At 36.8% G+C, this 21575-nt stretch overlaps 3 protein-coding genes across 3 annotated transcripts; all 3 read left to right on the top strand.

The window, feature by feature from the left end:
* The first annotated feature begins 3182 nt into the window (after window positions 1-3182).
* Window positions 3183-6155, top strand: LOC111588840 (uncharacterized). The gene is made up of 3 exons (XM_023299415.3): window positions 3183-3340; window positions 4506-5027; window positions 5249-6155. The coding sequence occupies exons 2-3, from the start codon at window positions 4533-4535 to the stop codon at window positions 5510-5512; spliced, it is 759 nt and encodes a 252-aa protein (XP_023155183.1). The 5' UTR covers window positions 3183-3340; window positions 4506-4532; the 3' UTR covers window positions 5513-6155.
* A 1681-nt stretch (window positions 6156-7836) lies between these two features.
* LOC111588863 (uncharacterized) lies at window positions 7837-11592 on the top strand. Its single transcript, XM_023299450.3, has 3 exons — window positions 7837-8143; window positions 9621-10129; window positions 10628-11592. The coding sequence occupies exons 2-3, from the start codon at window positions 9647-9649 to the stop codon at window positions 10889-10891; spliced, it is 747 nt and encodes a 248-aa protein (XP_023155218.2). The 5' UTR covers window positions 7837-8143; window positions 9621-9646; the 3' UTR covers window positions 10892-11592.
* Window positions 11593-16651: 5059 nt separating this feature from the next.
* LOC111588867 (uncharacterized) lies at window positions 16652-21107 on the top strand. The gene is made up of 3 exons (XM_055013807.1): window positions 16652-16790; window positions 18181-18680; window positions 20257-21107. Exons 2-3 carry the CDS (start codon window positions 18207-18209, stop codon window positions 20518-20520), a joined length of 738 nt encoding a protein of 245 aa, XP_054869782.1. The 5' UTR covers window positions 16652-16790; window positions 18181-18206; the 3' UTR covers window positions 20521-21107.
* Window positions 21108-21575: the final 468 nt, after the last annotated feature.

Raw genomic sequence — 21575 nt, forward strand, 5'->3', positions numbered from 1 at the left:
AGTAACTAAGCTCCTCAACAAAATATCCCGCAAAGACCCCCAACAAAGTTCAGATGTGAAAAAGAAGGTTGCTGCCATTAAGGCACTCATCACTGTGATCAAGACTCAACAGGATTTAGGTCAGAAGACCTTTGAGTGGATGAAGGAGCACAAAGATGAAGTAATTACCCTGGATGGGATTGAGGTGCCACTGGAATCGGTTATTTCAAAATATATCACACCCATATCTGAGGTATGTCCAGCACAACTACACACTGTGTGCAGTCAAACAGATAGCAGTTTTTTTAAACGTTGCTATTCAGGTTGAATTTAAGCATGATTTAATTGTAATTCTTGCAGATGTGAGGCTATGCTGCTAAGAACCGAGCCACTGTGCATCCACCCACTGTAATTATCAATTCTCTGCTGATCTGATTGCTGATATTTTTTAAACATTTTTTGTTTTATGTCTTAGTCTGTTGACGCAGTCTTCAAGATAGCACAAAAGCTGAAGGACAAGTTGGATGGAGAAGTTCAGTTCAATATCCCAACTGGAGAAGACATGAGAGAATTCCTTACAGCTGGTGATGCATTTCTCAAAGGCTACAGTGACCTGGTCGCCTTCATCCCCACAGAAGTACAGAAGATTGAACAGCTGGCAACCTTTCCAGTGAAACAGGCAGACATCGACCTTCTTACAACTCAGCTGAAAGATGCCAAGGACTTACCTTTGTGGTAAAGAAATGAGATACCTTGATTTGTGATTACAAGACGCAAAAGTCAGGTTGGTTTTCTCCATAGTCTAGCAATGACTGCAGTATTTGGTGTCTGGTTTCTGAGTGGTAAAAAATTTGGTGCCAAGATTTAATGTCAGGAAAGTTTTCAATGTTGCAGACCTGAGTAGATATATAGTGGTTAACTCTTGCAGCCATCTTTTATTCTTCTCTTTGACCATGTTTTTCCTCTTCTTACATAATTTACATTTCACACTCTAAGATCTAAATCTGTAAAATAAATTACATGCAGGTACCTGCTCTAAACTCTTTTACTAACAGCATTCAGTGTAAGAAAGTGCTTAAAGAATTAAAAATCTTTTTTTTTTAAATGCTCCAAAATGATGGAGCTGTAGGAGATATTGGTTAATTACAGTTAATGAGGTGTTGGGTTATATTGCAGGTATGATTCTGTGAGCAGTATGTCTGCATGGGAAGCTTGCTCTCTAGATTTATGGATTTGAGCAGATAGAGCTTTGTTATGATATAATATCACAATGTGTACTAACACTGCAGCACGTGTTTACTGATACCATGGTAATCAATTTTACAGTAACATGTTAATCGTTGCTTTTGCTTTATATTATCAAATAAACACTTTAATCATTCTGTGGTCTAAGTGTTCTCATTTCATGCATCAACCTAAAAGAAACGTCTCTTATGTCAGATTAAGTAAACTGCAAACGTTTAGCAAAGAGGTAGAAACAGATAAACAATGTGAAGAATTAATGCTTAAACATTTCATTCAAATATAACAAAGGAGCTAAAAGCAGATGGTGTGCAATAACAGAGTGGACATGCCTGTCCCAGAAATAAAGCTAAAAGGAAAGGAGAAAACAGACAATTGCTCACAGCAGAGTGACTGCAGAAAGGAATATTACAATTCTTTCATAGAAATCCTGAGGTCTGATGAAACAGGATTTGATGTCATTGAAGTAATTTCAGGTTTAACTTTGGGTTTTCAGGACTGCAACGGTGGTCCTTTCTTACCTCGGATGGTTATATTTGAGATAAAAGATCAAAGCATAATGAAACACCACTGTTTGACCAATCAGTTGTCTTGGAAGATAACATTCCTTGAAGAAGCAAACTTTAAATCAGTTTGAAGTCATTTTGCTGTTATTATGAAGACGTCTGCATATGATAAAAACAAACAAACAGAAAGAAAAACCTGAACAACATAAAAGCTACTAAATCTCATCTTATTTGCCACTTTTTTTGTTTTTACACTTACAGCAAAAGTGCAAAATCACTGCTAAAATCTGCTGAGGACTTGGACAGTTAATCTGTCCAGATCATTAATTTATGGTCGGAATATTGTCTGACAAAATCGCCATGAAGGCAGGATCACTGACTACCACTGAATGAAGCTGCAGTTACTGTATCGCACACTGTAGGGATCCCGTTGCCACAGAACTCAGCATGGATTAGCTGGTGTTGCAGAAATTGTATGTTCTTATGTTTGGTCCTGATTTGTTGCCCAGTCCGTTTATATGCTGGTACCGCAGCTGAGAGAACACAGATTAGAAAATTGATTATTATCATGGGGTTCACTTGGAGAATATCTATTTGAAAATTTGGTTTGTTGGTTTGCAGTCTATTGACTTTAACTGAATGTTCTTCCTCATTAATATTAGCTATGAGGGAGCTGGATTGCACATAGGACTCTTTATAACTCTGTGGTATTTTACTCTGCTTTGACACTTGGGTTTTTAACGTGTTCATTTATTTTTCCCCTGTGTTTTGGTTCAGCACAACTCCCCTCTAGAAAGCCCTGAATCTTCGTTTGGACTCACAAGCTACATACTGTGACACTAATGCAATGAAAGCATTACTAACAGTAACTATCAAGGACCAACACTTCTATAAACTTGCCATGAGCAGTAGTTCCAGCCACTCAACTTTAACATTTTTGCAACAAGTCATTGGAGAAATACCAACCCGTCTAACAACAGATGTGGCTGTAAATCAGTCTTGTAGAGTTAAGATTTTGGAAGGACATGAGAACAGCTCTTGCAAATTTTTGCAAAGCCTGCACTGGCAAAGACTTGTTTGGTCATGCTAACCCACGACCACTGCAAGGTATGTGGTATGGGTGGCATTTAATGTGACTGCACCTCTGTGTGAACATGCCAGCTGAGAGATACTGGGTAGGAAGAGGGTATGGGGGGGGCACTGGAATGGGGCATTAAAAATACTAGTAGAAAGATTCAGAGGGGCAGAATTTGGACAAATGGCTGACAAAGTATGAGGTAGGGCCAAGAAAGAGGGAAGTATCTGAACAGCTAATGCCAGTTTTAGCAGTTTGCAAGGACTGACAAGTCTGCACACCCTGAGCACTGTGTACATACCTCAGGAAAACTTGGCAATCTTTGGAAGACAGTCATGATGCTACATGATGAGGCTGATATCACATAGTTGCTCCATCAAATCTATGTTGTAATAGTAGGCTGTCCATGCTGAGAGAATGAACAATATATAAACCCTTGGTTTTAGAGGAGACTTCAGTTGCCTGGGTACTCCATAGCATTTTGACCAGAGAATCCTCCTCTTGAGAGACAATTTCATCGCACAGAATCTACAGACTTGTGAGTAGAGCTTTTAATATAAACATTTAACATGTACAAGAAATAAAAAAAGGGAAGGAATACATTTTGATTGTTGAATAAATATTACATTTCTGCAATAAGAACATTTGATTTCGTATTTGCTTCTCTCTTAATCAGTATTGCTAAAAAGTGCTTTTAGTTCCTGCAAATATTAAATGAAGTACATTATCTGCATTTCAAGTGAAGTTTTTTTGAGTTTCATTAGATCTAATCTAAGGGTTTTTTAAGTGACAGCTTCTCTTCAGTAAGGCAACAGAGACAGATTATGCACTAAATTGAACTGTAAATTGCCAAAAATGTCCTGAATATATACATATGTATATAATATCTTTATCCTTAATAATGTGTGTTTAATCTTTATGAACAAGGACTGAAGTCTCTGTCATCTGAAATGCATATAAAGCACCAGTAAAGGAAAACATTCATCATATATTGTAGAAACTAAGAAAAAAATGATTTCACTTAATGTTAAAATAAATGAATACAAATGTTATAATGGCCTATTTCAGGGCATTAGTATGAAGTCATCAATAATATTTTTAGCTGCCTAAATCTACTACCACTGCTCTAAATAGTGCTCTGTGAAGTGCTTGTAATCTATTCTGAGTTATAAAAGATATTGTGGTGGTTTAAGGTGCCTTATTATTAATAGTGCTCATGATAGTTAGCAGTATATGTTACAGTAATTAGGTACCTTCTAATAGTACACATACATGCTTTTTGTGAGGATTTGGAATGCTGCACACATTGTAATCTTAATATTTAAATTGGAGCAGACCCAAGGCAGACAAATGTTAATAGTAAATTATTACCTTTTTTGAATCAATGAAAACAATTAGCAAGCTCTTTATTTAAGATCCAAAAGCAGTTTGGGACTAAACAGTGGCTAATTTTGTAAAACTAACAAGACCATGCTGATGGTGACGCAAAAGAAAGATTTTTGAAACATTTAAAAGTCCTTAAGTCGTGGGTCCACTGCTCATATTTAAAAATGGGTATTAATTGTCTTGTTATGGTTATGAACTTTACAATTATGAAGTGTTGGTATATTGAGAGTTTGTTTAATCTATAATAACTGCTTAATGAGTCACTACATGTGCACTGCTGTGGTCATTATTATCTGTTCAAATATTTGTCTTCTCAGAGTAACAGAGTCCTACCATTCCAAACAATGGCAGAAGCTGACATAGAAATGGATAACATGGCTAAAGATACTGAAGACACTATAGATGACATTGAAAAAGACACTGAAGATTTATCAGAAGAAGAAAGAAGCAAAATGGAAAAGAAAGCAGCTAAAGCCCGCAGAGATGTTCAAGAGTTCTCCAGAGTTCGAGAGTTTTTAAAACCCCTCGCTGACATGGCCAAAACATACCTACCGAAGGTAGCAATGTTTATTGGGCAAAATATAGCTATGGGTGTTATCTTGTGGGGAGTAAATAAGGTCCTCAACAAAACATCCCACCAAGACCCCCAAAAAAGTTCAGATGTGAAAAAGAAGGTTGCTGCCATTAATGCACTCATCACTGTGATCAAGACTCAAGGGGATTTAGGTAAGAAGACCTTCGAGTGGATGAAGGAGCACAAAGATGAAGTAATTACCTTGGATGAGACTGATGTGCCACTGGAATCGGTGATTTCAAAATATATCACACCCATATCTGAGGTATGTCCAGCACAACTACACACTGTGTGAGGTGAAACAGATAGCAATTTTTTTTAAACGTTGCTATTCAGGTTGAATTTAAACATGATTTAATTGTAATTCTTGCAGATGTGAGGCTATGCTGCTAAGAACCGAGCCACTGTGCATCCACCCACTGTAATTATCAATTCTCTGCTGATCTGATTGCTGATATTTTTAAACATTTTTGTTTTATGTCTTAGTCTGTTGATGCAGCCTTCAAGATAGCACAAAAGCTGAAGTACAAGTTGGATGGAGAAGTTCAGTTCAATATCCCGACTGGAGAAGACATGAGAGAATTCCTTACAGCTGGTGATGCATTTCTCAAAGGCTACAGTGACCTGGTTGCCTTCATCCCCACAAAGGTGCAGAAGATTGAACAGCTGGCAACCTTTCCAGTGAAACAGGCAGACATCGACCTTCTTACAACTCAGCTGAAAGATGCCAAGCACTTACCTTTGTGGTAAAGAAATGAGATACCTTGATTTGTGATTACAAGACACAAAAGTCAGGTTGGTTTTCTCCATAGTCTAGCAATGACTGCAGTATTTGGTGTCTGGTTTCTGAGTGGTAAAAAATTTGGTGCCAAGATTTAATGTCAGGAAAGTTTTCAATGTTGCAGACCTGAGTAGATATATAGTGGTTAACTCTTGCAGCCATCTTTTATTCTTCTCTTTGACCATGTTTTTCCTCTTCTTACATAATTTACATTTCACACTCTAAGATCTAAATCTGTAAAATAAATTACATGCAGGTACCTGCTCTAAACTCTTTTACTAACAGCATTCAGTGTAAGAAAGTGCTTAAAGAATTAAAAATCTTTTTTTTTTAAATGCTCCAAAATGATGGAGCTGTAGGAGATATTGGTTAATTACAGTTAATGAGGTGTTGGGTTATATTGCAGGTATGATTCTGTGAGCAGTATGTCTGCATGGGAAGCTTGCTCTCTAGATTTATGGATTTGAGCAGATAGAGCTTTGTTATGATATAATATCACAATGTGTACTAACACTGCAGCACGTGTTTACTGATACCATGATAATCAATTTTACAGTAACATGTTAATCGTTGCTTTTGCTTTATATTATCAAATAAACACTTTAATCACTCTGTGGTCTAAGTGGTCTCATTTCATGCATCAACCTAAAAGAAACGTCTCTTATGTCAGATTAAGTAAACTGCAAATGTTTAGCAAAGAGGTAGAAACAGATAAACAATGTGAAGAATTAATGCTTAAACATTTCATTCAAATATAACAAAGGAGCTAAAAGCAGATGGTGTGCAATAACAGAGTGGACATGCCTGTCCCAGAAATAAAGCTAAAAGGAAAGGAGAAAACAGACAATTGCTCACAGCAGAGTGACTGCAGAAAGGAATATTACAATTCTTTCATAGAAATCCTGAGGTCTGATGAAACAGGATTTGATGTCATTGAAGTAATTTCAGGTTTAATTTTGGGTTTTCAGGACTGCAACGGTGGTCCTTTCTTACCTCGGATGGTTATATTTGAGATAAAAGATCAAAGCATAATGAAACACCACTGTTTGACCAATCAGTTGTCTTGGAAGATAACATTCCTTGAAGAAGCAAACTTTAAATCAGTTTGAAGTCATTTTGCTGTTATTATGAAGACGTCTGCATATGATAAAAACAAACAAACAGAAAGAAAAACCTGAACAACATAAAAGCTACTAAATCTCATCTTATTTGCCACTTTTTTTGTTTTTACACTTACAGCAAAAGTGCAAAATCACTGCTAAAATCTGCTGAGGACTTGGACAGTTAATCTGTCCAGATCATTAATTTATGGTCGGAATATTGTCTGACAAAATCGCCATGAAGGCAGGATCACTGACTACCACTGAATGAAGCTGCAGTTACTGTATCGCACACTGTAGGGATCCCGTTGCCACAGAACTCAGCATGGATTAGCTGGTGTTGCAGAAATTGTATGTTCTTATGTTTGGTCCTGATTTGTTGCCCAGTCCGTTTATATGCTGGTACCGCAGCTGAGAGAACACAGATTAGAAAATTGATTATTATCATGGGGTTCACTTGGAGAATATCTATTTGAAACTTTGGTTTGTTGGTTTGCAGTCTATTGACTTTAACTGAATGTTCTTCCTCATTAATATTAGCTATGAGGGAGCTGGATTGCACATAGGACTCTTTATAACTCTGTGGTATTTTACTCTGCTTTGACACTTGGGTTTTTAACGTGTTCATTTATTTTTCCCCTGTGTTTTGGTTCAGCACAACTCCCCTCTAGAAAGCCCTGAATCTTCGTTTGGACTCACAAGCTACATACTGTGACACTAACGCAATGAAAGCATTACTAACAGTAACTATCAAGGACCAACACTTCTATAAACTTGCCATGAGCAGTAGTTCCAGCCACTCAACTTTAACATTTTTGCAACAAGTCATTGGAGAAATACCAACCCGTCTAACAACAGATGTGGCTGTAAATCAGTCTTGTAGAGTTAAGATTTTGGAAGGACATGAGAACAGCTCTTGCAAATTTTTGCAAAGCCTGCACTGGCAAAGACTTGTTTGGTCATGCTAACCCACGACCACTGCAAGGTATGTGGTATGGGTGGCATTTAATGTGACTGCACCTCTGTGTGAACATGCCAGCTGAGAGATACTGGGTAGGAAGAGGGTATGGGGGGGGCACTGGAATGGGGCATTAAAAATACTAGTAGAAAGATTCAGAGGGGCAGAATTTGGACAAATGGCTGACAAAGTATGAGGTAGGGCCAAGAAAGAGGGAAGTATCTGAACAGCTAATGCCAGTTTTAGCAGTTTGCAAGGACTGACAAGTCTGCACACCCTGAGCACTGTGTACATACCTCAGGAAAACTTGGCAATCTTTGGAAGACAGTCATGATACTACATGATGAGGCTGATATCACATAGTTGCTCCATCAAATCTATGTTGTAATAGTAGGCTGTCCATGCTGAGTGAATGAACAATATATAAACCCTTGGTTTTAGAGGAGACTTCAGTTGCCTGGGTACTCCATAGCATTTTGACCAGAGAATCCTCCTCTTGAATTTGATAAGAGACAACTTCATCACACAGAATCTACAGACTTGTGAGTAGAGCTTTTAATATAAATAAGGAAGCAAAGGAGTAAAGTTTGATTTATGCTTGATTGGTGTTTCTGAATTTAGAACATCTGAATACTTATTTATTTTTCTGTGAATCAGTATTGCTGACAATTGCTTAGAGCATCTTCAAATATTAAACAAAGTACATTATCTGCATTTCAAGCAACGCTTTTTCCTAATTTTGTTAGATCTAATCTAAGGGTTTCTTAAATGCCAGTAGCTTCTCTTCAGTAATGTAAAAGATGCAGATTGTGTGCTGAAGTCAGGTTCACAGATGGAGGTGGTTGGTCTAGATTCTTAACATAACATTTTCCAGCACATAAAGAGTTTTAGACCCTAAAACATATATGCAACAGCTGCCACTTCAAATTGACTGTGAAATATTTATTGTTTTTCTCCCTATATTTCAATGAGACCTTCCTGTTAAACTTCACCAAATGATAACTAACGCACAGCAACCAGAAGTAGAATGGCCAAAATAACAAACTTTCCCTAACCAAAGAAGAATGAATGTATGTCCATGCATGAACATTTTGCTGTGAAATTTTGAAAGTTGCAATAAATACACACATTTCATAGATTTTTTTTATCCACATGGTTTCTGTGCAATACCTCAGACGTTAAAAAAGTACATTGAGATGCAGTACGATTGTACACTGTAACAAATGCTCCAGTAAAATTAAAAATAACCATTTACAGTGGTCTTAGCTGCCTAAATCTATGTATCATAATACATGTTTTGTTCAATTCACACCATTATTTTTTACAGTATCCTGATGTTGCCAGTCAAACTTGCTTTTGGCTCCTAAGCAGCTTCAGATTTTACTGCATTTAATCGTATTTTGTAAAGACAGTAAACTACTGTTAGAATTTGGATGTATTTTACAGAAATGTATTAGTGTGTTTGTTTCATGAAATCTCACAGCATATCAAACTAAATGTATCCTCTGTTGGCGTGCATCAGTGTGTGTAAAATAAATTTTCTGGCTATCAAGATTACAACAATTTCACTGACATAATCTATTCTTAGTTGTGAAAAACGCCAGGCCCAAAGCAGACAAATGCCATTACTAAATTGAAAACAATTAGCAAACTACTGATTGGAGAACCAAAAGTAGTTTGAGAAGAAACAGACTTTGGTTGAAATGTTGAATGTTGTTTCAACTTTCTTGAAACAATGCTTGATACAACTAGTTGTGAAACTACCAGGTCCAGCCTGATGGTGACAGTAAGGCATGATTTTTGCAACAGCCAAAATTCCTTAATTCAATGTTTTAGACCTCATATTTAAAAAATGGGTTTCATTGTTTAGCTTGCTACAATTATGGATTCCCCCCAGCGTGAACCCACAGATGCTGTATGTGGATATGTTATATGTTACATATTTGCTTCATCTGTAATTACTGCTTAATAAGTAATTGTTGCAGTGTTTGATATCTGTTCAAATATTTGTCTTCTCAGGGTAACCAAGTCCTACCATTCCGAAAATGGCAGAAATTGAGGAAATAATTGAAGGTGTTGAAGAATCCATTGAAGGTGCTTCAGAAGAAGCTGAAGGAGCGTCAGAAGAAATACAAGAGGAAGTAGGAGCTGAAGTGGCTGAAGCCAGCAGCGAGGTTGCAGAGTTCTCCGAAGTTGTTGGGATGTTAAAAACCTTCGCTAACTGTGCCAAAACAAACATACTGAAGATAGCAAAATTTATCTTGGAATATGGAGCTATTGGTGCTATTCTTTGGGGAGTAAATGTGGGTCTCAACAAATTAATCATCAAAGATCCCCAACAAAGTTCAGATGTGAAGAAGAAACGTACTGCCATTAAGGCACTCACCACCGTGATCAAGACTGAAACTGACTTGGGTAAGAAGACCTTGGAGTGGATGAAGGATCATCAAGATGACCAAATTACCCTGGCTGGGTTTGATGTGCCACTGGAATCGGTTATTGCGAAATATATCACACCAATATCTGAGGTATATGTCTGGCACAGCTGCACACTGTGTGCAGTCAAACAGATACCATGATTTTTTTACTTTGCTATTCAGTTAGGAGTAGCCAAATATGGAAAGACATAACTGAAGTTTGATTTGTGTTCATATTTTGTTTATTACAAAAGCTGGTACAAAAAGACAAGTGAAGTCAATCAATCAAAAAAAAAAAAAGAAAAAAAAACAGGTAGCTGGCCAAAAATCCAAAATGCAACAGGTAACTAACACAACAGGGTTAAAAAAAACAACAACAAACAATCTAAATGCACAAACCACAACCAACAAAAGGGAAACAAACAAAACAAAACCATGGCCAGTGAAGATGAGGTATGCAAACAGACTGACTGGCAAAAACAGGGGTAAAGACAAGAGTATACACAAATGGTGGATTCAGGAGACACGGTAACACCACAGGTGAACAGGTACATGTGTGTGTCTAATCAATCAAGTATTTATTTTTTCTTTTCTATTTTGATGTTTTAGGCTGTTGATAGAGCCTTCGATATAGCAAAAAGCCTGCAAGAAAAGTTGGATGGAAAAGTTCAGCACAAAGTCCCAACTGGAGAAGACATGAGAGAAATCCTTACAACTGGTGATGCATTTCACAAAGGCTTCAATGACCTGGTCGCCTTCATCTCTAAAAATGTGCAGAAGATTGAACAGCTGGCAACCTTTCCAGTGAAACAGGCAGACATCGACCTTCTTACAACTCAGCTGAAAGATGCCAAGGACTTACCTTTGTGGTAAAGAGATGAGATACCTTGATTTGTATACAAGACACAAATCTCAGAAGATTGGTTTTCTCCATATGATTTGAGGTCCAGCAATGACTACAGTCTTTGGTCTGTGGTTTCTGATTTGTAAAATAAAAAATTGTGCCAAGATTTAAGGACGGGGAAGTTTTCAGAGTTGCAGACCTGTGTTTAAAGTAGATATATAGTGGTTAACTCATGTAGCCTTCTTTTATTCTTCTCTTCAACAGTTTTTTCCCGTATTTGTTCATAATTTACATTACACACTCTAAGAAATAAATCTGTAAAATAAATTACATGCAGCTACCTGCTCAAAACAGTTTTACAACTGTCGGTGTAAGAAAGTGCATTGTTTATTTTAAAATGCAGGTTTTCAATCTCCTTTGCAAAAAAATAAAAAATAAATGAAAATCCCCCCAAATTATGGAGCTGTAGGAGATATTGGTTAATTACAGCTAATGAGGTGTTGGTTTAGACTGCAGGTATGATTCTGTGAGCAGTATGTCTGCATGGGAAGCTGGCTCTCTCACACCTGAGCTATGTTATGATATGTTATGGTAATGTATATTATTGACACTGCAGCGTGTGTTTACTAATGTCATGTTACTCAGCTTTATATTAATGTCCAAATTTTTGCTTTTGAAGCTTTGGAAAGGGAATAAAAAGGTTTTGGGTCTGGATGCATATTATCACTGATGTGGTGTCTGATGTATTATTAAACACTGCAACTGCTCTTTGGTCCAGCTGGTCACATTTCATACATCCACCTACAAGAAACATCTCTTGTGTTAGATTAAGTTAACTGCAAATAATTAAGAAAGAAGTACAAACAGATAAAACTCTTTGTTTCAACATTTCTTTGAAATGTACCAGAGGGGCTATGAACAGGTGTTGTACATTGACGGTCGGCCTGCCTGTCCCAGAAATATAACAATGGATGGAGCAAACAAACAACAGTGACTGCAGACGGGACGTTTGCCTTCATAATTCTCATATATACTTTCCAAGGTGACAACCAGCTTCGAATGACCTCTTTACCCAACTGACAAAAAGACATCTTGGTTATGTTGAACTTGCTTTGTAGTACAGAGGGCTGTACTATAACCTGGTCCAGAGCAGGTTATGTTCAGAGTTTTGGATTTAATCTGGCTGTAAAAAAGCGTCTCCCTTGAACCAAATAATTTCCTATCAATTCTCTGAGTGATACAGATTCTCAGCTGAGAATATATGTTACATTTGCACACCTGCTGAGCTGTATGTTACTAATAACACTGAATGAAGCTGGGCAGTTACAGTATTGCACAGTGTAATGTTGTTGCGTTGCCATAGAACCCATCATGCATTCAGCTGGTTCATGCAGGAATCGCATAAATATGTTTTCATGTTTGGTCCTGATTTGCTGTCGAAGTCATGCACATGTTGGTTCTCCAACTGAAAGAATCCAGATTAGAAAACTGATTCATCTACTTGTATTTGTTCCAGAGAATACCCAGCTAGTAACATTAAGTTAACTTGACCAAAACTTGAAACGATATTCTGCATTACGGGACAGTGTCAGATCAAACTTCACTCTGGTACAATATGACTAGAATAGAATAGAATACAATAGAACAGAATAGTATAGAATAGAGTAGAATAGAATAGAATAGAATAGAATAGAATAGAATAGAATAGAATAGAATAGAATAGAACAGAATAGAACAGAATAGAACAGAACAGAATAGAATAGAATAGAATAGAATAGAATAGAATAGAATAGAATAGAATAGAATAGAATAGAATAGAATAGAATAGAATAGAATAGAATAGCTTTATTGTCATCATACATGGGGACATGACGAAAATATAAGTACCTGCCACTGGGCGGTGTATTGAAACAAGCTAAATTAACAACAATAGATAAGAAAATCGAATGTACATATAATCATATCTATACTAAGAATTCCAACATATGCAAAAGAGGCAAGATATATGTTCAAATGTATGAAATTTAAACTTTAACAGCTACAATGTGCAACTGTCACATGAGAAAATACGCTGATCAGTAAAATTACTATAAAAACACTCAATTAGCAGTTAAGTATTGGGGCAAACATAACGCATCTACAAGTAAACTAACAACAAAAAGCGCAAAACAGCAGTTTGTCTGTTTACTCGCATGAATAATAATAAACAAACCCATAATATATCTTTTTACCAAACACAAATCAAATGAAAAAAGTAATATTTAAATCAAATAAAACTGGTCCACCCCTTAAAGTGGCAGTTACTTGGTGTGGTCTGATTGACAGCTCTGACATAAAAGCCTAGCGCTTCTCTGAAGCCATCTTTTGTCTGAAGCCACTCAGATGAGTGCAGTCGCAGAAGACCGGATACCCCAGCAAAGGTCAAACAAAGAAACTCTTAGTACAAGTTAATATAACCCTGAACATGCAAAGGTTCACAAAATGTGCGAGCTACAAATAGAACTTAAGTACTTCAAGAAAATCTAAATAAACTGAGCATGTCTTCGGAAATGATAAATTATGTGTTGCCATTTGTGTTTTTGTATGTGCAATATGAGTGCAAAGTGTTTCAGCGTAAACTAAAGTGGCTTCTGGGGTCACTGGTAGTGAAGGCCAAATGAAGTTTGCTGTAGTGTTGAAGCTTGTTTCGAAAAAGGGTTCATTAGTGGAGGCTTTTCAATAAGCTCCACTTTGGCGGCATCTGGTGGCCATAAGTATGAAGAGCAGCTTGAATCTCCAACTTGAAAAGAACTGCTCCATTATGGTTGCCCACTCTACAGAGCTGAGTTGACAACTTCTGTTTAATATCATGTGACAATCCTGTCTGATATCGGGCTTTGGGTGAAAAAATAATGTTATGTTTATTTGATTCATAATTTTGATGAACAAACCTTCCTTGTTTAAACATGTGTCATGGTGTGTTCTCCCTTTATGACTTCTTGAAATGTGTAAACATAATACATAAACATTAGATATAATAAAGTATAAGACAATCTTATAATTGCTTGGGAGCATGCGTGTGGTATGAGTTCCCTGCCTTATGTAATTAATTAATCAGTGGACAGGTACGTTTATATATAATATTATATTGTAACTTTTATATATAGTGTATTATGTTTTGTTTTGTTGTTTTGTTTTGTTTTTTTTACCTGGGCTTAGAAGTGCTTATGAACTGGGCAGTAAAAATGCTCATGAACTAGTAAAATAACCACATTAAAGCATATAAGGTTATTTTATTTGTTTTTTATTTAGGGGGAGGATTTGTTCTACAGTGAGAGAGCTGAGTATATTTCTCTTCTTGGAGATAGTTTCTCCTGCCTGAGAGAAAATCCTCTCACGTGTAAATGAAGAAGCTGGAGTGCACAGAAACAGCATTGCAAGTTGACACAGGTGCAGATAAACTGTTTTTCTAGTTGCCCAGAAGTGGAGTGGATCCTCTGTCCGAGGAGTTAAAGAATCCGTCATGTACCTTTGGACTTCCACTGTGGCATCTGCGGTGGCATTCCTCACCTGGCTCTCCACCACATCTAAAACAATCACCTAAAAAAATGAACAAATTAAATTGCTGCACAGTTTTTAAAATAACATTTCAAAACATTTTTGTTACAATAAATTTTAAATCAAATTGAAGACTTTTTAAAGACATTTAATGATATGCATCTTTTTAAGTGGAGGAGGATGGGGCAGCAGGGATGGGTGTAATTTGGTCTGTGTCTTCTCCAATAATAGTGGCACATTCTGGGATGAGACATTTCACTGCAGCTTCAGCATTGGTCTGGCTGCAGAAGCCCACAGCCTTAAATCTGGAGCAGTGAAGCAATGATCATTACACTAATAGTCTCATGGAGAGGCAAACACTCACTTTACATCCTTGTAAGGTTGATACGCAGCTGGAGGGCCTTCTTGTCTTGATCTTAGGCTTGTTTTCTAGTGATTGTGAGTGAGTGAGTGACTGCAGCATGCAGACGAGTAGAATTATTTTGGACCGCGACACTCTTCTCTTTGGAAAGTTCAGTGGTGGTCATGTAAAATGGAGAAAGCGACCCCAGACATTCTTTAACTGTGTGGTGCTCCTCAGCAGCAATGGGGGTGAGATCCTTCCTCATTGAGAGCAGGGCAGCACCAACTGGCTCTCTCTCCTAATACAAGCTCTGCAGCATCCTGCATGTGCTGTTCAAGGGCAACAAGGGCTATTTGTTTGATACAAACTTCCTGAATAACTAATTGCACAGACCACCTTTTAATACTACTACTACTACTACCACTACTACTACTAACAATAACAATAATAATAATAATAATAATAATAATAATAATAATAATAATAATAATAATAATAATAATAATAATAATAATAATAATAATAATAATAATAATAATAATAATGTGCAATAATGCAGATGTTTTTGATTAAAAAAGAACAGAAACATAATTTTTTAGAAGGAGCTCCATGGTGACTAGTGCTATTCTTAGAGGTACTCAGGTCCCCGTGGCTACCGTGTTGGTTACTTCCAGTACAGAGTTATTAATATAATATGCTGACTAAAAAATAATACACTTTATTGTGTTGCTGTTATATGCTGACTCTGCTTCATTTAATTTTTCATTGAATATTTGGTTTGTTGGGGCATGGATTTTCTCTGGGTTCTCTGGCTTCCTCCCGCAGTTCAAAACCATGCTCAGGTTAATTGGTAATTCTACAAGGTAGTCTGCGAGGAGGATTGGGATTTGTGTTCTATTTGCAAAAGAAATTATATGTACAAAAGTCAGTACTTTTCCCATACACAAGCTTTCTTATCAAGATTACTTCTAAATGCTGACATTTCTTTATAAAGCTTATGAATGCACTAATCCCTTTTGTAGAAGTGTACTGTTTACCTAGGGTGTTTTGTTTTATTTGGGCTCAGTGGTGCATGATAAAAATATATTTGTCATTGTATCTGGGTGCAGCAGATTCCACAGAATAAGGAGCAGCTGGATGCAGGCATTCATACACTGTGAATAGCAAACTTTGAGAGTTTCAACAAATAAATTTAGCTCTTTGTCAGGCTTTGCTTACAGTCGCAAGATCCACAAATGGTGCATGTTTGTGATATATTTTCAATTGCCGTGGACGCCAATGACAAATCACTGGGGGTCTGGCACCAGGACATTGGCAATGGATCCTTTGGGTACTCTGTATTGTGCAGTGGGACCTCTGGGAATCAAACTTGCTCCACTGCATCCTCTTGATGTTTGATCAGAATGGGGTCTAGGAAGTTTGGAGGTCAAATCAACATTTTGGGCGATTGTCATGTTTCCTGAGATGTTCCTGATTGTTTGATATCTTTGCAATGTGATGGGGTGCATTTTCCAGCAGGGGTAGGCCAGTAACAGTTGGGATCTCTATTTGCATGAAGGACTGTGCTTGTTCTGGGACAACATATATTTACGTGTCTAAGTTTCATCAACATGGAAGCCAAAATCCAAGGTTTTCAAGCAAACACCACATAATACCAATATGAACATTGATATTCACTCCACCTGTCAGTGGTCATAATGTTGTTGCTGATCGATGTACATTATGCACGTTAAGAAATAAATCTGTAATATAGCAGTCAATGTACTGGAAGCTCATAACCACAACTTTGTTCCAGAATTCTTCAAAAACAGAAACTTTCCATGATGCCCTGTCTTTGGCACAGATGGCATTGTTGCTCCGCCTGCTGTCATTCCATCAAGTCTACTTGGTAATTGTAGGCTGTCCATGTTGAAAGAATGAAAATGACATAAAAACCCTTGGTTTTAGAGGATTCTTCAGTTGCCTGCGTACTCGATCCCATTTTGACCAGAGAATCCTCCTGCTGAATTGACAAGAGACAACTTCATCACACAGAACTTAAAGAGTTTGTGAGTAGAACTTTTAATATAAATAAGGAAGCAAAGGAGTAAAGTTTGGTTGTGGTTTGATTGATGTTTCTGCATCTAGAACATCTGAATACTTATTTTTCTCTGAATCACTATTGCTGAAAATTGCTTGGAGCATCTTCAAATATTAAATAAAGTTAAGTTTTTTTCTAGTTTCATTTAATCTAATCTAAGGGTTTCTTTAATGCCAATATTGTCTTCAGCAATGTAAAAGATACAGATTGTGTGTTCAAGCCAGGTTCACAGATGGAGGTGGTTGGTCCAGACTCTTAACGTAGCATTTTCTAGCGCCTGGAGAGTTTTAGCCCCAAAACATATATTCAGCAGCTGCCACCTCAAACTGACTGAGAAATATTCATTGTTTTTCTCCCTATTAATTTCATATCAAAAAGTAGAATGGCGGAAACAGCTCGCTTTTTCTAATTAAAGAAGAATGAATGTACATGCATGCACCAAATTTTGTACTGAAATTTTTAAAACTGCAGTACACAGAATACAATTTAATTAAAAAACTTGTTTTTTTAAACCACATGGTTTCTGTACAATACCTCAGTTGTTAAAAAGTACTTTGAGATGCGCTACTATGGCACGCTGTCACAAGTGTTCCTGTAAAATTAAAGAAATAACATTTTTTTGACTAAATCTATGTATTATAACAATGTTTTGTTCAATTCACACCATTCATTTTTACAGTAACCCCATGATGCCAGTCATCTTCATTTTTGGCTCATAAAAAGCATCAGATTTTACTGTATTCAATCATATTTTGTAAAGAGAGTAAACTATTGTATTAGTGTTGGTGTTGTTGTTGTTGTTACAATATTTGGCTGTTTGTTTCATGAAACCTTTCAGAATGCCAAACCGAATTTATACTGTGTCAGTTAATTTTCCAGGTAACTACAAGAGCAGTAGATTTCAACTGTTTCAATGATACAGTTATTTGGATCTAATAATCAGAGCAGACCCAAGGCAGGCAAATGCCATTAGTAAATGTTTACCTTTTATCAGTTAATGAAAATGAGTGACACTATTTATTGGAGAACCAAAAGTAGTTTGGAAAGAAGCAGTGTCTGGTTGAAATAATACTTGACACAGTTAGTTGTGAAATTACCAACCTGATGGGGGCAGTAAAGCATGATTTTTACAACAGCCAAAAGTCCTTAATTCAATGTTTTAGACCTCATATTTCAAAATGGATTTTATCATTTATCTTGTTACAATTATAATCTCTCCTCTGTGTGAGCCCACAGATGCTGGATATGTGGATATGTTATATATTACACATTTGCTTTATCTGTAATTACTGCTTAATGAGTAATGACATGTGTATTGTTGCAGTAATTGAGATCTGTTCATATATTTTTCTTCTTAGGGTAACAAAGCACTACCACTCCAAAAATGGCACTAATTGAGGAGGCAATTGAACTCACTGAAGAATTCTTTGGAGATGCTGAAGAGGAAGCTGAAGGACTGTCAGAAGACGTACAAGAGGAAATGAAAGCTGAAGTGGCTGAAGCCAGCAGTGAGGTTGCAGAGTTCTCCAAAGTTGCTGATGCTTTGAAATCCTTTCTTGAGTTTGCCGCAACAAACATACCAAAGGTAGCAGCATTTGTCGGAAAAACTATTGAAATGGGTGTTATCTTGTGGGGAGTAAATGTGCTTCTGACGAAATTATTCCCCCATCCAAGTTCAGACAAGAGTAAGAAACGTACTGCTATTAAGGCACTCACCACTGTGATCAAGACTGAGACTGTCTTGGGACAGAAGACCTTGGAGTGGATGAAGGAGCACAGAGATGACCACATTACCCTGGGTGAGATTGATGTGCCACTGGAATCAGTTATTGCAAAATATATCACACCAATATCTGAGGTATGTCCAGCACAACTACACGCTGTTTGCAGTCAAACAAATACCATATTTGGTAAACAGCATAAATTGGTACAAAAAGGCAAGTAAAGTCAATAAATAGGTTAAAAAATAAAAAGTAAAAAAATAAAAACAGGGAGCAGGCAAACGTCAACCAAAAATCAAAAAGGCAACAAAAACACAGGATCAAACTAAAGCAAGAATTGGAGTAACTCAACAGGTTTCAAAAAAGTCAAAGTCAAGACAAGAAGCACAAGAAGACTAACTGACAACGACAGAGGGAAAGACAAAACTATAAAAACACAAATGGATGCTTCAGGAGAGAAAGTTGAAATTAACGAAGGGGGACATCAAAAAGGAGGGAAAACACACAAAGGGACCCGTTAAAAGAAGTACAGACACACAGTGATGGAGAATTTTGAAATGAAACGGGAAACAACTGACCTTTTAAATCCTTCTTATGCTCCTATCATTCTTTATATATTATCTTATGCATTTTTACTCTTTTAACTTCTAACCTCTTTGGCTTTTTATTCTATCTGATACTATCTGAACTCCGATATTTCCTCAGGGGTCCTCCACACTGGGTGCTGTATCTGGTCTGCTGCTGGGGGTGCTGTCCACGGGTCCCTTTGGCCCAGCTGGTTGCGGGGCTCCCCACCTCGGTGTGGGGGTCCCCCTGTCTGTCGGGGTCGAGGGGAGGTCCGGGTGCCGGTGCCCCCAGTGGTCATGGCCTGCGATTCCTCCCAGTGTGGACGGCCCCAATGGAGGCGTTTTCCACAATTGTTGGTACCATGCCATGTCTCCCTACTGTCAGTGGTGATGGTGCGTACACGTGTGTGTGTAAGTACGTGTGGGCGTGCCAATGTGTGTGTGTGTGTGTGTGTGTGTGTGTGTGCATGTGCAGTTGTGTGCATATATGTATATATGGAGGGAGGGAAGGATGGGTTTCCTTGTTTTTAATGTTTTTAAATGTTGTAAAGCACATTGTGTTGCATTTTAACTGTATGAAAAGTGCTATATAAATAAAATTGGATTAATTGATTGATTGATTGATTGATTGATTGAACAAACCAAAACCAAAAATCATGATACATTTGAGCATTGCATCAAGCTGCAGCAAAGACAATTAGAGCCTGTGTTATGTCTTATGTATTAGAATTGAAAAGTTTATTTGGGTGCCAGCCATATATCCTGTAAAGCATATGAAAATCAGTGATAGGGTCAGACTTTTGGCTGGAAATTTGACCGGAAAAATTAACTACTAATTGTGGTTGTTTGTAAAAAATGAAAATATTCAATGCTGAATTTAACTTAATGACCTTGATGGATGATTGTAATGGATACATATATTATATTATATTATATTATATTATATTATATTATATTATATTATATTATATTATATTATATTATATTATATTATATTATATTATATTATATTATATTATAATATATTATATTATATTATATTATATTATATTATATTATATTATATTATATTATATTATATTATATTATATTATATTATATTTATTCATAATTGTTTGTTTATTTGTTTTCTATTTTGATGTTTTAGGCTGTTGACGAAACCTTCAAGATCGCAAAAAACCTGCAGTACAAGTTGGATGGAAAAGTTCAGTTCAAAATCCCAACTGGAGAAGACATGAGAGAAATCCTTACAACTGGTGATGCATTTCTCAAAGGATTCAATGACCTGGTTGTCTTCATCTCTGAAAATGTGCAGAAGATTGAACAGCTGGCAACCTTTCCAGTGAAACAGGCAGACATCGACCTTCTTACAACTCAGCTGAAAGATGCCAAGGACTTACCTTTGTGGTAAAGAGATGAGATACTTGAATTTGTGCTTCAGAAAGGTTGGTTTTCTCCATATGATTATAAGTCTAGCAATGACTGCAGTAGTTGATCTCTGGTTTCTAATTGGTAAAAAAATGTAGTGTCAATCTTTAAGGTCAGGAAAGTTTTCAATGTTGCAGACCTGTGTTTAAAGTAGATATATAGTGATTAACTCTTGCAGTCATCTTATTCTCCAACCATTTTTTCCCTCTTCATTCATAATTTACATTTCACACACTAATATCTAAATCTGTAAAATAAATTACATGCAGCTACCTACTCTAAACTCTTTTACTAACAGCATTCAGTGTAAGAAAGTGCTTTTTTCTTTTTTAAAATCCCCGAAAATGATGGAGCTGTAGGAGATATTGGTTAATTACAGTTAATGAGGTGTTGGGTTATACTGCTGTCTGGAGTTATGGATTTGAGGAGGCAGAGCTATGTTATGATATAATATCACAATGTGTATAAACACTGCAGCATGTGTTAACCGATACCATGTTAATCAGTTTTACAGTAATGTGTGAATCGTTGTTTTTGCTTTATATTATCAAATAAACACTTTAATCATTCTGTGGTCTAAGTGTTCTCATTTCATGCATCCACCTAAAAGAAGCGTCTCTTATGTCAGATTAAGTAAACTGCAAATGTTGAACAAAGAGCTCAAAATGAATAAACAATGTGAAGAATTAACGCTTAAAAATGCCATTAAAATATACCAAAGGAGCTATGTGTGCATTAACAGGGTTGGCATGCCTGTCCCAGAAATAAAACTGAAAGGAGAGGAGAAAACAGACAATGGTGAACAGCAGAGTGAAATTACAAACCTTTCACAGAACAAATCTCTTTGTTTCAACATTTCTTTGAAATGTACCAAAGGGGCTATGAACAGGTGTTGTACATTGACAGTCGGCCTGCCTGTCCCAGAAATACATCAAAGGACTGGAGAAAACAAACAGCAGTGACTGCAGAAGGGATGTTTGTCTTCATAATTCTCATATATACTTTCCAGGGTGATAACCAGCTTCCAATGACCTCTTA

Source organism: Amphiprion ocellaris, chromosome 9 (genome assembly GCF_022539595.1).
Source record: "Amphiprion ocellaris isolate individual 3 ecotype Okinawa chromosome 9, ASM2253959v1, whole genome shotgun sequence".
NCBI classification, from domain to species: domain Eukaryota; kingdom Metazoa; phylum Chordata; class Actinopteri; family Pomacentridae; genus Amphiprion; species Amphiprion ocellaris.

Excerpts from the sequence above, each read along its gene's own strand:
- LOC111588863 (XM_023299450.3), top strand. The coding sequence starts at position 9,647 with ATGGCAGAAATTGAGGAAATAATTGAAGGTGTTGAAGAATCCATTGAA. Across the intron at positions 10,130-10,627 it reads ATATCACACCAATATCTGAG|GCTGTTGATAGAGCCTTCGA; the intron begins GTATATGTCTGG and ends TTGATGTTTTAG.
- LOC111588867 (XM_055013807.1), top strand. The coding sequence starts at position 18,207 with ATGGCACTAATTGAGGAGGCAATTGAACTCACTGAAGAATTCTTTGGA. Across the intron at positions 18,681-20,256 it reads ATATCACACCAATATCTGAG|GCTGTTGACGAAACCTTCAA; the intron begins GTATGTCCAGCA and ends TTGATGTTTTAG.
- LOC111588840 (XM_023299415.3), top strand. The coding sequence starts at position 4,533 with ATGGCAGAAGCTGACATAGAAATGGATAACATGGCTAAAGATACTGAA. Across the intron at positions 5,028-5,248 it reads ATATCACACCCATATCTGAG|TCTGTTGATGCAGCCTTCAA; the intron begins GTATGTCCAGCA and ends TTTATGTCTTAG.